General features: G+C 48.2%; 1 protein-coding gene across 1 annotated transcript in view; it reads right to left on the reverse strand.

The window, feature by feature from the left end:
• GALNT18 (polypeptide N-acetylgalactosaminyltransferase 18) overlaps positions 1 to 14,070 on the reverse strand; it is a 367,520-nt gene that overhangs the window by 15,818 nt on the left and 337,632 nt on the right. Inside the window, exon 10 of the mRNA XM_039471355.2 lies at positions 10,297 to 10,461. Coding sequence (XP_039327289.1) covers positions 10,297 to 10,461 — 165 coding nt within the window. The remainder of the gene's footprint in view (positions 1 to 10,296; positions 10,462 to 14,070) is intronic.

A 14,070-nucleotide genomic window follows, 5' to 3' on the forward strand; every position in this document is an offset into this window, starting at 1 on the left:
AAAAAGATCTTTGCTTTTGTGGAGACTATATTCTAGGAGGGAGAGCAGGAAAATAAATTCCAAAGCATGTGAGAAGGTGATAAAGTTGTACACAAAAGGTAGACAGGTAAAGAGGCTCGGGGTGGTGGTGAACTGGAGGCAAATAGCAATTTTAAGAGGTGGCCAAGTCCGCAATCAAAAGTGAGATCTCAGCAAGGACAAGAAGGAGGGAAGGAGGTGGCCCGCGTCAGAGCTGGGGGAGTCCTGGGCCCTGAGCTTGGGGTTAGCAGGAGGAGATGAGGTTCAGGAGGCAAGGGCGGGTGGGGTAGGACCTTGTAGCCACTGCACAGACTTTGGAATTTTTTTTTTTTCTTGAGATGGAGTCTCACTCTGTCACCCAGGTTGGAGTGCAGTGGCAGGATCTCGGCTCACTGCAACCTCTGCCTCCCGAGTTCAAGTGATTGTCCTGCCTCAGCCTCCCAAGTAGCTGGAATTGCAGTGTGCACCATCGTGCCTGGCTAATATTTGTAGTTTTAAGAGAGACAGGGTTTCACCATGTTGGCCAGGCTGGTCGTGTACTCCTGACCTTAGGTGATCTGCCTGCCTCAGCCTCCCAAAGTGGTGGAATTAAAAGCAAGACTTTGATTTTTGATCTGACGGACAGGGCCAGCCACTGCAGTCTGACTGACAGGTTAACCAAGTCACTCTGGGTGGTGCTGTGTTGGGTGCAGAGCATTGGAGGAAGGAAGGAAGAAGGGACATGTATAGGCTGACTTCTGTCCTCACTCCCAGGGCCCAACCCGCAGTCTCTGGACCAGTGTCATGGCTCTGGGCTGGCTCCTCCCTCTGTGGCGGGCACAGTCACTTGGTTCTCCAGCCCTGTCATCAACATTATTCGTGTAATACTACAACTACATAATCTGGAAACACATAATACTTTTAATTAAAGAATTTAAATAAGGGCAATTAAACCTGGCAGGAGAGAAGCCACAGCACACAGAGAACTTAATTGGAATGAAAACCAAATTAAATATGGAAACGGCAGCTTAAAAAAAAAAAAAAAAAAAAAAGAATCAAAAGCTGAATGTATAGAATTTAGTAGGCTAATAATTCCTAGAGCCAGGTTCCCAGCTCCCAGTCCGGTTCCTCCTCCTTCTGGGCCTCTCTGGAATAGGAGCTGGAAAGGCATGAGCAGAAGCTGAGAACCTGGGACTCTGCGCACCCCCCTTGGTCACGTGACCCCAGGAAAATGGCTGAGCCGCTCTGGGCTTCAGTCTTCTGATTTGCAAAAAAAGAGCACGCTGGGGCACTCAATTTGTGTCTAAACAAAGAGAACTAATTGTGTACACCGGGGTATGTGGAAGACCCAGTCCATGAGCCTCTTGGGCACTGAGGAGCAGATCCCAGGTTATTACACAACCAAGCACCTCTCTGCCTCAGTTTCCCCAAGTGGGTCTGTGGTGTCTAGGTGTGGAACAGCTAGCACCAGACTGTCCTGTTCCTCTTGAGATGTGAGAGTTAGAGTAGCCTGGGGACTTGTTAAACTATAGATCACTGCCCCTCTCACTTCTGATTCAGTAGATGTGAGATAAGGCCTGAAAATGTGCCTTGTAAAGTTCCCAGGTGCTGCTGTATTGGTAGTGTTGGTCTGGGAACCCACTTTGAGACAAGCTATGACCGCCTTTCAGGAAAGGGCTGGGTCCAGCTGGTCACTTGCACCGTGAGGTGGAAGATCTGGAGCATTTGGGTTAAGCTCAGGCCGGTCTTTTGCAGTCAAGGAGTTCACAAGGATGCTGTGTGTGTACTAACTCATGTATTCCAAAGACTTCTCTGCTTATTTCAGAATTTCCATTCCACTTTCCTTTTTAATTAATTTTCCACGGGCAAGCGGCCCAGTGGGTCTTTGTCTTTAAGCATGGGGAGCTCAGGAGTTTCCAGGTTAAATAGTTAATGATTAGTAATCAAATACTTCAAAGCATATATGGGACGTTACAGCTAGTTAAAGAAATCCTGAGATTAAGTCTTCATTGTAGAGTTCAGGGGTCTTTTTGTATTATGAATATCCAACACCTGATTTACTTGTCCAGACTGTCGTGTTTTCTTTAAGTGCTTGAGTGTTTTCTTTCTTTATCTCACCTTTGTCTGAGTGAGAGTCTGCCTGGGACTTGTGTGAAGGCCCCGTGGACTGAATATGGGGTAACAGGAACGTCAGCACGAAAGGACAGGGGGAGAGGAGGTATGGAGACAGCAGGATGGCTGCAGGGAGTTTGCTGAGGAGGCAGGGATCCAGCCAGGCCACACACACTTGAGACCGACTCAGCAGGGAGGCCCCAGCCCCAAACTCCCATTGCAGCTATCCACTGGTTTTCCAGAACCAGGACAAGACACCATGGTATGGTGGTTTACTGCATGGATTCCAGAGGCAGGATTCCCAGATCTGATTTTTGACAAATGACTTAATCGCTCCATGCCTCAGTTTCCTCCTCTGTAAAATTGGGCCTAATTATAGTAAGCACCTTATAGCACTGTCACAGGGAGTAAGGGATATTTATAAAACAGTAGTGCAGGGCGCGTAGTAAACACCACATACATATTTGAGCACTACATTTTTAAATCTCACCCAGATCTGGGTAGTGGGAAGCTGAGCCATCACACCTGGTCCTCGTCCCTGATATCTGTGGGAGGAGGCGGAGGAGGGAAGTGCTGACTGCCATAGACCAAAAATAACTTTCAAGGCCTAAATGAAGCTTGGTCCGTCCCTCAAAACTGGACAGTTCTGCACTTGCCCCATTCAGATGACATGAAAATGAAAAGCTGTTTTATTCTGGAGCCATGATGAAATACTCGATTATTGCCTTTTCAACACAAAAGGTTCTTGAAGTTGGACTTGCTGACAGCACTTGGGGACTGGAGCAGGAGAACGTCAAAGACTTCTCCTCCTCCTCCAGCGTGAGGAAATACTTTGGCAGTTAGTGGTGTTCCTTGGGAAATGTGCTCTGCAAATAGATTTGTTTCTGCATGAGTTATTCATCGTGCATCAAATTATCAAATTAGGCCTCACAAATCAGAGCCAATTGTCCCTTGACAGACAGCCCTGGCTAGGGGCTCAGTCTCTTCCGGGCAGTCTCAGCAAGTTCTGAAAATCTCTCCTTTCCTGGCATTCAGACATCTCTGTGGCTATCCTTGATGTTCCCCACTTGGAAAATGCATCAGTGCCGCTCTGAGAATGAAGCAAGCACAGGGGGCTGGTGTGTGTTGTCTGCTCTGCGTGCCCTTGAACTCCCAAGCTGGGCCTTGCCAACATTCCCACCAAAGAACCCAGTCTGAGGGCAACATGAAATCCAGTCTGGACACCCTGCGGTTTCATCAGATCCTCCTGTTTTTATAAAATACTTACTTAAATTTGCACTCCGCTTCATGCAATATGTCTGTTTTAGCATGAAATATTTCCACCTTCCTCACGCAAATCTGAGGTGATCGGAGGAAGTGTGTGTTTCTGCCATAACTTTGAGTACCCCACCTAACACGTGTCTGTGTACCACAGGTGGGATGCACTACCACCTAAAAGCGCTCACTGTAGGAACTAGGGATTTCCCAGCTAAGCAGGACCCCTGGACTATTAACCTGAAATGTTCTTGAAATACTGTAATATGGCTTTACTTTTCTTTTTCAGCGAGCATGCATGCATCCGAGGACAGTCACTGGGGATAGGATTTTGTTCATCTTTGGAGCTGCCACAAACATAGCTCATGTCCTGGCACATAAGGGGCCTTTGGTTAAGATTTGTGAATGTTTTAGAAAGAGTCCATTTGATCACCACTCAACTACCATCATTTAATCCATCACTATGTAATAACCTGCTGAAATTTCTCTCAAAGTCCTCCCTGACGGCTGTCTGTCCCCACATCCCTGTGACAACCAAGTCCTCCCATCTCTTCCCTGAACAATGGAACAGTCTCTTCCCTAACTTGCTTCCCTGTTTCCAGCCTCTTTCCTTCCAATCCACCCTACCTCCAGCTTTTCATTAGGTGCTGGAGATACCGAAGGGTAAGACACAGTCCTGCCCTCTAGTCTACTTGTTGATGGAAGAGAGGCGTATGGGGTGAACTAATGGGTAAATGATGCCATTAAGTGTGATCAAGAGTCTTATTCTCAAGTTTGTGATGCTTTGTATTCAGGCTGGCCCAGGGGGAATTCTAGGTGGTAAAAAGCCTTCTCAGGGTTTGCAGTCTAACTTTGGGAGCTCAGAATTACAGAACTTCAGGGTCCATAAGCCGTTAAAATTACCCAGCCCAACTCCATCTAAAGCTGTAGAGCCTTTGACAACCTGCTGATGGTCCCCTGAATTCTCGGCCTGCCCAAGCCACCAGCCTCATGGACAACTCCAGAAAAAGCAGCTCAATTAATTGCTCCTGATTTTCTTCTGCTGGTCCTCCCTCAGGGCTGCATAGGACAAGCATGCTGGGCCCTTGCACAAGACAGTCCTTCCGATATCTGCAGGTGGAGCTCAGATCCTCCTGAGCAATTTCTGGTCTTAAATCCTTTAACCACACATTCAAACATACAGATGGACTTTCAGAAACCTGGAGCCTAGAGGACACACATCATAGCAACAGCCTTCCTAGGGCAAGAATCTCTTCAATAACGTCTTTGAACAGAGAACTCCCTCTAGTATTAGGCTATTAAAAACCATTCAAAGGAATGATGGTGGTCTTGTTACTACTGAGAGTCAGTCCTCTGCTTTACTTGACAGGTATCCTGCGACAAAGTTCTCTGCAGTGACCCAGTATCTGCCTCCTCCCTCTCCCTCCACTGGTCCAGGGGTCATGACCAAATGCCTCTTTCACAGAAATCCATCAGTGAATCCCAGAATCCTCACATCTCAGTGTGGAGGGTTCTCTCAGAAGGCTGAAAGACATATACTGAATGCATATGAATTAATCATCCCAGTAGGTAGTTTTAGAAGTTCTTTAATCCTGGAGGAATCACAAAGTGGAAAAATCACTGAAAGCAACAATTACCACTTCTAATATTAATGTAGTTTTGTCACGTGCTGATGTGGGAGACTTCAGCCGTTTAGAGATGGGTGTGTAGCTTGAGGGAGGCATTTCTGCCTGCCCACCGAATGTTCTCAAACAGAGCTGGCAATGGTCCTGTATTAATAACTGCTCTACCACCCAACTACCATCATTTAATCCATCACTATGTAATAACCTGCTGAAATGTCTCTCAAAGTCCTCCCTGACGGCTGTCTGTCCTCACACCCCCGTGGCAACCAAGTCCTCCCATCTCTTCCCCGATCAAAGGAAGTCTCCTTCCTAACTTGCTTTCCTGTTTCCAGCCTCTTTCCTTCCAATCCACCCCACCTTTGGATGCAAAGGGGGATTTTGCACATGCCACCATGGAAATCTACTTAAGAACCTTCCCTATTCCTTCCTTCTGCTTTTAAAGTGAAGTCTATCTTCTTGGTGTGACTTTCAACAACCGCCGTCATCTGCTCTACGTGACTGTCAAGTCGTATCTCCTACTTGCCCCACCCAAAACCCCACATTCTACCCACAGCAGACAATGGATTCCTATTCCTAAAATATGATCAGCTATTTCAAGCCTTTGCCCAAGTGAGCCTCTATTTAAGATGTTCTTTCTATGCTTAGAAACTGCCTCTACAACTTATAAGATATAGATCAAACAAGCCTCCTATGTGAAGCCATCTCTGAGTTCTGAAGACCAAGTTGGTCATCCCAGGCTCTCAGAACACAGCACACCCCTCGGTTTCTGCTCTCATCATTCGGTTCTGTTGTGTGTTTACATGCCCATGAGCTCCTTAAGGGCAGAGGCCGTGTCTGATTTATATCTGCCTTCCTCCTGTCCAACCCTCATGCTCAATAAATGTTTGATGAATGACTAAAGGAAAGACTGTTCATCATTGGAAAATTGCTCATCAGAGCCCTGCACATCAGCGTTGCCAAGAGATGTTTTCATCAAATGTGGTTTCTCAGTGTCAGTATCTAACGCTGTCCTGGTTCAGCCTGAAGTATTGGAAATTCAGAAGAGCTTGCGGGGGTTAGAAGAAATGCATTTTATTTGTTAAGCAGAAAATCAGGGTATGAGATGGAACACTAAGATATGCAGATGCCTGTCTTTTTTGTAGGAGAACCTGGGAAAACACACTAGATTATTTTAAAATTAATTCAGCCTGAGTGTCTGTGGAGCTTAAATGTGGTCCTCAGGAGAATAAACAGTGCATAATGTGGAACCAGAAAGGAGATATGAAATGCACCCAGTAAAAGCTCCTTTCAGCCCAACTTCTGTACTGGAACATTCTAGTTGGTAGGATCTGAATGCAATTTGCAAAGATTAAAATCTGTTGCAAGAAAATTAGCCCAAGCACAAGACTTCAATCATTTAAGAGGCTTCAGGCTTCTTCAGGCCTTGTCAACAGCGACTCCTCATCAATGAGGGCTTGAGGACAGAGTCCAGGTCACTTGATAAATATTGATCATTTTACAGTAAGCAAAACTTTCACATATATTAATTATTAAATAGCAAGTCAGAGAGTGTCTGCTCTGTGTCTGTAAACTATGAATTCAAAAATAATATTTCCAAATAGTTCTCTTTTGTAGAAGGATCAAAGTTATGGTTGTCAAAGTGCTCTGGGAGTTTTAATGAGACATACCCCGAAGTGGCTGAAAACTGCCCAGTCCCAGAAGTGCCATGTGCCACAGCTGCCTGTTTTGTTGATTGCTACGACCATTTAAGCAGGAATTATGTGGGGATACCTTTTCAAGCCATGCCCTGGGGTAAGGGAAGAAGGGAGCTGAATCTTGGGGTATCTTTGCCCTAAGGATGCCCATTTTACAACAGTGTTTCCTTCTCTGCAATAGCCGGGTTGGACAGACAAGATAGGAGGAGTGGGGAGGGCCAGCCACAGCCCCAAGGCATCTAGACCTTCACAGGAGATGAGGCTGAGTTACTCCAGTGGAGCACTCAGAGCATGGGTGGGAAGGACTCTGTGAGGGCTGGAAAGAGAGTAGAAGTGTCTGGATGCAAGTCTTGGATGTCAAAGCAGCCTGGGCTTCAGATTCAGCCAGTGAATCCACCACTCTCAGGCCATGTGATCTTAGATGGTGACTTCATCTCAATGTCTCATTTTGGAGGTGGGGTTGCCGTGCAATTAACATCAAACTGTGTAAGGCTGAACACAGAAAAGCTGAGGCTCACAGACAGGCAGAGGACTCTGAAGAGGGCTGGATGCTTACTTCAGCTCAGAAACACTCACGTCTGGATGATACCAAGTCCCCAGGGCTGCAAGTGCCTGGCTGGGCTGAGGCCTCCAGGGGCTATTCCAGGATAGCCTGAAGGCCACTGCTCATCCTCTTCCTGCAGTAATTTGAAGCAGTACTCTTGTTGATTAGAGGACTCCTGGTGGTGCCTGTCAATATTTCCAGCCCACACCACCAAAACTGAGCCCCTAGGATTGGCCTTAGAGCTTGTGCTGAGAGATTTCGGGTACTGGGGCAGGGCCATGAGGACCAAATGGTCATGAAGGAGAGAGAGGAAGAAATGGCTAAACCTTCAAACTACATGCCAGCTTCCTGCTAACTCCTCATCCTGCCTCTTTTCTTTTGCAGAATCTCTCCTAATCCAGCTTCAGAATCCCTGCCAGAGGGGGCTTTCAAAATCCCAACCTAAACATGACGGGGTTGCACATCCTCATCCCCCACAGAACCAAATCCACCAGGCCCTGTGGCCGTTCCAGGCTCTTCGGCCGCTCCCCACTGTGCCCTCCAGGATCCGGCCACACCTGACTACCGCTAGGCTCCCTGAGCATGGCCTGCTTTCGATGTCTCACAACTTTCACACTGGTGCTTCCTCTTCCTGGAATGCCCTTCGCTCCTTCCAAACAGAGCAGGCTCCCACACATTCTTAACATGCATTCCAAGTTAAGTACATTGTCTTCTGAGAAGCCACCAGCCCTGCCCACCCCTGCTTGCACCACCACCAACTTCTAGCACTGTTCCATTCACAGACAGCAGGGCAAGCGGAACCCAGGCTCAGCAGGTCTGGCTGAGGGCAGCAAAAAGTTCCCTTGTGAAGCCTACAGACTCTGAAGACAATCTCAGGCACGAAGCCCATTTCGCCCCAGCAGAGTCAGCCCCATTCATCTCCATGGAGCCTGGCGTTTGCACTCATGACCTTGTTGTCTCCAATCTACAAGCCTACTTTGCACCTAGCCCAACTTGAGAAACAGCAGCCATCCCTCACCAGGCATATACCTAACTGTCCTCCCACACCGCACACCGCACACCCCCAGGCCTCCCTCTGCCTCTCAACTTGAAAGAGGAAAGGATGAAAATGTAGCCCCATCCTCTGGCCCCTGAGCTGGAAATCTGGCAGAGGAAACTGATGAAGGCTTCTGCCAGGCACAGCGTAGAGTCAGCAAGAGCTCACAGCTGGGGCACCTGGTGTTTCCACAGAGAGGGATGTGGGAGGAAGAACACCCTGTGTTCTCAGACCTGAGCCCTAACCTCTGGCGTTCTCCCACATGGCCACTTCCAACGTAACTTCAATAATGAGAAGTAAAAGAGAGAGTTTGAACTATTTCATGAATAATGACCAACACGAGCACCTTGGGCTTGTTTGTTAACTTCTCTGTGACTCAGTTTCCTCATCTGAGGTCAGGTGCTACCTGTCACATATGGTTGTGGTAAGGATTAAATGAGTTAATATATGCCTGGCACACAGTAAGTACTGTATGAACGTTAGCTATTATTCCTATTGGGACAGAACTTTGCAGTTCACAGCACATGTCAAAAGTTACATAGACAGGAAGGGGCAGGAGTCACGAGTCCTTTGCACAAGTTCCTTTTCATTGAAACCTCCCCCCCCCCCCCCACAAAACACACACACACACACTTTGCAGGACAAGCTGGGACTCACAGAGCTGCCACCTGCGTCCTCCACCTGTCCTTGGAAATGCTCCCATTTGGCTCCTGGGCTCCTTGCCACCATCTGCTTTCTGGTGTTCACAAAGCCCTGGTTTAGGCTCTTGCTTCTGCTTTCTGACTAGCTCCTAAGTCCATGACCTTGTTCTGAACTTGCACTCAGTATTGACCTTCACCGTTGGTTTTGAACCTAAGAGTCTCTCTAGGTCCTCTGATTCTGCATACCCAGACCACCGTCAAAGGTGCCCTATACCCATAGATTATGATGTAGCTGAGGCTCCCCTTAGCAGCAACCTTGCTTCAGGGAGAGCAACTGGATGCCAGGATTCGAATCAAGGTATAGCCAACTTCCAGAGCTCCTTGCAGTACCCCCAGCAGCCTCCATCCTTACCAGGGGAGAAGCAGCTTGCTGGGAGGCTGGAGTTAGGGGCCCCTGCCACTCAGTCCCACGAATATAGGTGTTCCCTCCTGAACCTCCCTGGGAATGTCCACCATGCACAGCCCCCAAGCAGCCCCGTGGCTCCCAACCCCATGGGCTCTCTCATTCCCAGTTCTTAACACTTTCCCTGCTCCACCTGGGAGGCAGGCATCCCTATCTGTGAGTGAAAACGGATCCTACCTTAGCAGACTGCGTGGTGGCTAGGAGACCTCTGGGCAGAGACAGAGGTTCTCATCACAGCTAGGCATCTAGATTCTTGGCCACCATTCTGTAAAGGGAGTTACTAGGGGCCAGTGAAGAGCAGGAAATCAATTATGGGCCCCTGAATTCACAGAGATTTAATAAAGGAATGTCCCATGGTCACTAGTGTGAAGACTGCCTTTCCCCAAATGGGCCCAACATGCCACGCAGCAAAAAAAAACCTCTTCTCCCAGAGTGACCCCATACAGGGAGGAAGGCAGAGGGGATGGCAGATCAGAGACCCACACTGCCTACCCTGGGAGACCGGGGTCTCCATCTTGTGAGCAGAGGCTTGCATAGGATAAACGGGAAGATTTAAAGTCAAAAAGACCCGAGTTGAAATCCCAGCCCTGCCTCTAGCTGTGAGACTTGGGGCAGGGGACTCCCCTCTCTGAGCCTCAGTTTCCTTATATCTAAAAACTAAGTACAATGATAATAAAATTATTATCCTAATAAAACAACAACAAACTCCCTCAGAGCCAATATCACAGGGGTCAATACTAACACATGAGACCCATGGCAACGGCAGGCGCTCATCAAATCCCTGAGAGATGGCCTGCAGTCACAGCCTCACTACTGCCAGTCTCTCTCTCCTCCCCATCTCCTCCATCCCCTCCCTGGCCCCTGAGGCCACTCTCCTGGTTTTCTGCCACGGCTGCTGGCTGCCATAGTGCCGGGCTCCGGGGCTGTTACCTGAGAGAACTGCCAGTGAAGCTTCATCCTCTTGGCTTTGGCGTAGCTGCACTCGATGAGCCGGGGCCGGCTGTTGACGTCCACCAGGCACCGGTTGTCATCGTCATCCACGGTGGGGCTCAGGACGCCCACGTGGATCTGCTGACTGCTCGTGTAGTACACGTTCTGGGGGGCAGAGGGAAGGACAGAGTGCGGATAAATGTTCAATGGCCACAGAGGCGAGAGGGGTAGGTGGCGATTCTTCCGGGCAGCTGGCAGAGAGGCCACCGTTAGGAAAGACCCCAGAGTCTTCACATCCAGTGGCCTTCAGATGACTTTCTATTGCAATGGACAAGAAGAAACCCTTTTACATTATGATCCAGTATGGCATCTGGTCCACCTGTGTAACTACAAGAAAGAAAACACCCTTATATGTGTAATATACTCTGATGATTTCTATTCTTTCATTGGAAGACATTGGTCATAGCCTTTTATATTTTTCACCCAATTTACAAACCCTTCTTGAATCTGTTATTTACAGACTCCCCGACTTCTTCCTTTTATAAATATTTCATGTCAGATACTGTGCTTTGTCAGAGCCAAAAGCCTGGACCATGCCTTCAGGGAGCGTAGAGTCTTGTCGGATGAGAGATGTGAAACACATACTTTTCATGCACACTAAAACAGTGCAGAGAAGGATGTGGCAAACTTTTTCTTAAAGGGCTGGATGGCAAATGCGTTTTGTTTTGTGGGCGTGCTGGGGAGTCCCCAAGACCACCCCTAGGCCGGATGATTTTCTGTGAGGACTCACAGGCCTCAACACACAGCTGTACTCACTGCTATGAGTTATGACAGCAAAAGATTACAAAACAAACCCAAAAGGAAAAGGAAAAAGGCTCCTGGCCAAGCCTGGGGAAACCAGGCCCAAGCTTCCGGGGTCCCCTCCCAGGGAGCTGCACAGGACACGCTCAATTCCTCTGAGCTGTGACAACACATGGGAAATGCTGTCTGCCAGAGAAGCGCGTTAGAGAGCAGTGCCCAGGGCTTTCCCCGGGGCTGTCACATAGGCAGGCTCTGCCCGGTATGCACCGAAGTCCCAGATTTCCCAAAGGAAAGTGGGTGGGAAGCTGAGATGGTGTTGCTTGGATAATCAGGTTAATCACAGGGAGCCGCTCTTATCAGTTCTGCTGGGCATCCTCCTGAGACCCAAGGTCTTGGATGCCACCCTTGTAAGCAAGCCTTTCCAAGGACAGTAGCCACACCCGCTCTTAGAACTCCTTTCTGCACAGAGGACCATACAGCCTCTGAAAATTTAACTCTCCTACCGTAATGCAAACACACCCCAGAAAATAAAACAAATGGCTATATTTCATTAACACATCATTTACAAAAGTAGGAGTCTCCCACCGGCTGTGGTTGGGGCCTGGTCTAGAGAAAAGCCATGTGACTCCTGGCCTTCAACATTTTCACCCCTGAGCCATGGTTCTCAATCAGGGCTCCGAGTGAAAAGTCTTAGGGTTCTGCAAACTCTTTGCCTCACATTGCTAAAGGCATGAACATGCTGCCACCCTCATCCTTAGTCTCCCTCTGCCCCAGTGATTAGGTCCCAGAAACAAACCAAGATACGCTTTTCCACTTTAGATGAGAATATTCAGGGTGTTCTCTCTGGTTATCTTGGCATGTTCAAAAATTCTCATTGGCAAATATTTTTGATTAATTCAAAATGGTAAAATGATGTATTTCTTGCTTTAGTAAAAGAGCAGGGTTGCCAAGTACTCTATAAACCTGTGTGCCAGGCCATAAAAAGGGACAGAAGTGGAAAGAAGGCAGTGCAGGTTAGGAGAGTAAGGGTGATCCTTCACGGTGGATCCTTCCTGATGCTCAGAAGTCGCTTTAGACTCTTGGGAGAGGATGGAGGGCAGGCAGGTATTCCCTTAGACCAGTGTATCAGTCACCATTTCAACAGGAAAGAGACAGCCCACTGTAGCAGGGAAAGACCCAACGAGTGTGTAATAAAGGCACCATTTTCAAAGGTGTGGGTGGGGTTTCAGGGAACCACAAGGGATAGGATGGTTCCCTGGGGAAAGTAACATGAAGCCATTAGTGCCCCTGTGCCCAGTGGAATGAAAGGACAGAGCTGTCACCAGAACCTGTCAGAGAAAAGTCACGGAGAGAAAGCTAAGAGGAGGATTGGGGGGTCATGGCCAGTAATGCTGAATAAACACCCCAAGTTCACTCTTTCCTCCCACTTCAATCTCATGCTGGTTCAGGCCATTGGCAAAACCCAGCTGGAAACCAGAGATTTCCATTGAAACATTCCATAAAGTCAGCTTCTCAGGGTGAAGGGAGGTGGGTGGAGAGGATCTGGAGGAAGGAGCAAAAGATGCTCATTACGGCTACAATCTGCTCTGAGATCACCTTACAAGTTATCAGGCTTGGTGAACCCATGGAAATAGACATCAAAATGACTCAAATGACCGAGTCTTTCCCTAACAGAGGTGAAGAATCACAGTGATCAAAGTTCTGAGCAGAGACCAAATGTAGGCCGTCCAGCTTCAATGTGGAAATGTAACCAGAACAAGAGGCAAGGGGACCTCTTCAAAGCTATCGCTAGCAAGAGGCAGTCTGCTCGTCGGAATCCTGAGACAGTCCATTGTGTGGCCTGGATTTCCTGATCACCAGCAAGAAAAGCCGATGTCCGGTGGCTTCTAGTTTATTGGAGTTGAGGGAGAATCTGGCAACTGGTAGGATGTAGAAAATTAAACAGTCATAGAGTTAGGCATCACACCCATACCTCTACTCACTTAACAAGTAATCTCTAAGTTGTGATCTCGGGCTACGGAGATGAGAAAAGCCATGGTCCCTGTCCTGGAGAAGCCATGCCGAGTTAGGGAAGCCAACAACGTATCAGAACATAATAGCCCGATCACATGAGTATGAGAAGTGGCCGGACTTCCTGCACTCACCTATCCCGCCTCTCACTACTTTGAAAATAGAAATGAGAACTACCAGCTCCAAAAAGCCTTCCCTGAATATTCAACAGTGTGGGGCCTCAGCCTGCTGCGTGGGGCCTCGCGCCAAATGCCACACACCTGTTTATGTCCTTGGGTTGACTGCACCGTGACCTCCTTAGGACAGTGTAGCTCATAATCTCCAGCATGCCAGGACCCACGTTTCCTGAGGTTTAGCATTCCCATGCTTTTCTTCTCTGTTATCAGAGCCCAACTCTGCGGAGCAGACTCCAAAGACACAAGCAGCCACTCAGGTAACAGCTGAAATCAGTTTTATCTACTTAGCTGCTGTGAAGAGTTTAGGGAGATGCTGGGAGAGACCTATGTGCACTTACTATCTGGTACAGCTGTCATCAGAGCTGTTTATTGCTCCAGAGTCCGGGAAAATCATAATAGGGGCAGACAGTTGTTTGCTATTTTAAAACAAAATAACAAAGTGCCTCTTGATTGGGGCTGGCAGGTCACAGAGCGAGGTTTGGCAAAGAGGAATTCTCTCTAGTCCTCACATGGACATCTCAGAAGCCCAGCCTAGTGGATTAAATAAACAAATGGCCCAAACGCAAAAAAAGGGACAAAGTTTTGCACAAGATGGCCCCTTTCAGAGCCTACAGGCCCAACAAGCGTAGCTCAACTTTCTGAACAATGGGAGCTCTGGAAGGTGTAAGGCAAGACGTGACTTAGAACAGGGGCCTTCAATGGGGCTATTTGGAATGCCTGGGGACATTTTTCGTTGTCATGATGGTTGGGGGTGGGGTGGGAGGTGTCGAGTGGCTGCTCAGGGATC

This window comes from Saimiri boliviensis, chromosome 6, assembly GCF_048565385.1.
Source record: "Saimiri boliviensis isolate mSaiBol1 chromosome 6, mSaiBol1.pri, whole genome shotgun sequence".
In the NCBI taxonomy this organism is placed as follows: Eukaryota; Metazoa; Chordata; class Mammalia; order Primates; family Cebidae; genus Saimiri; species Saimiri boliviensis.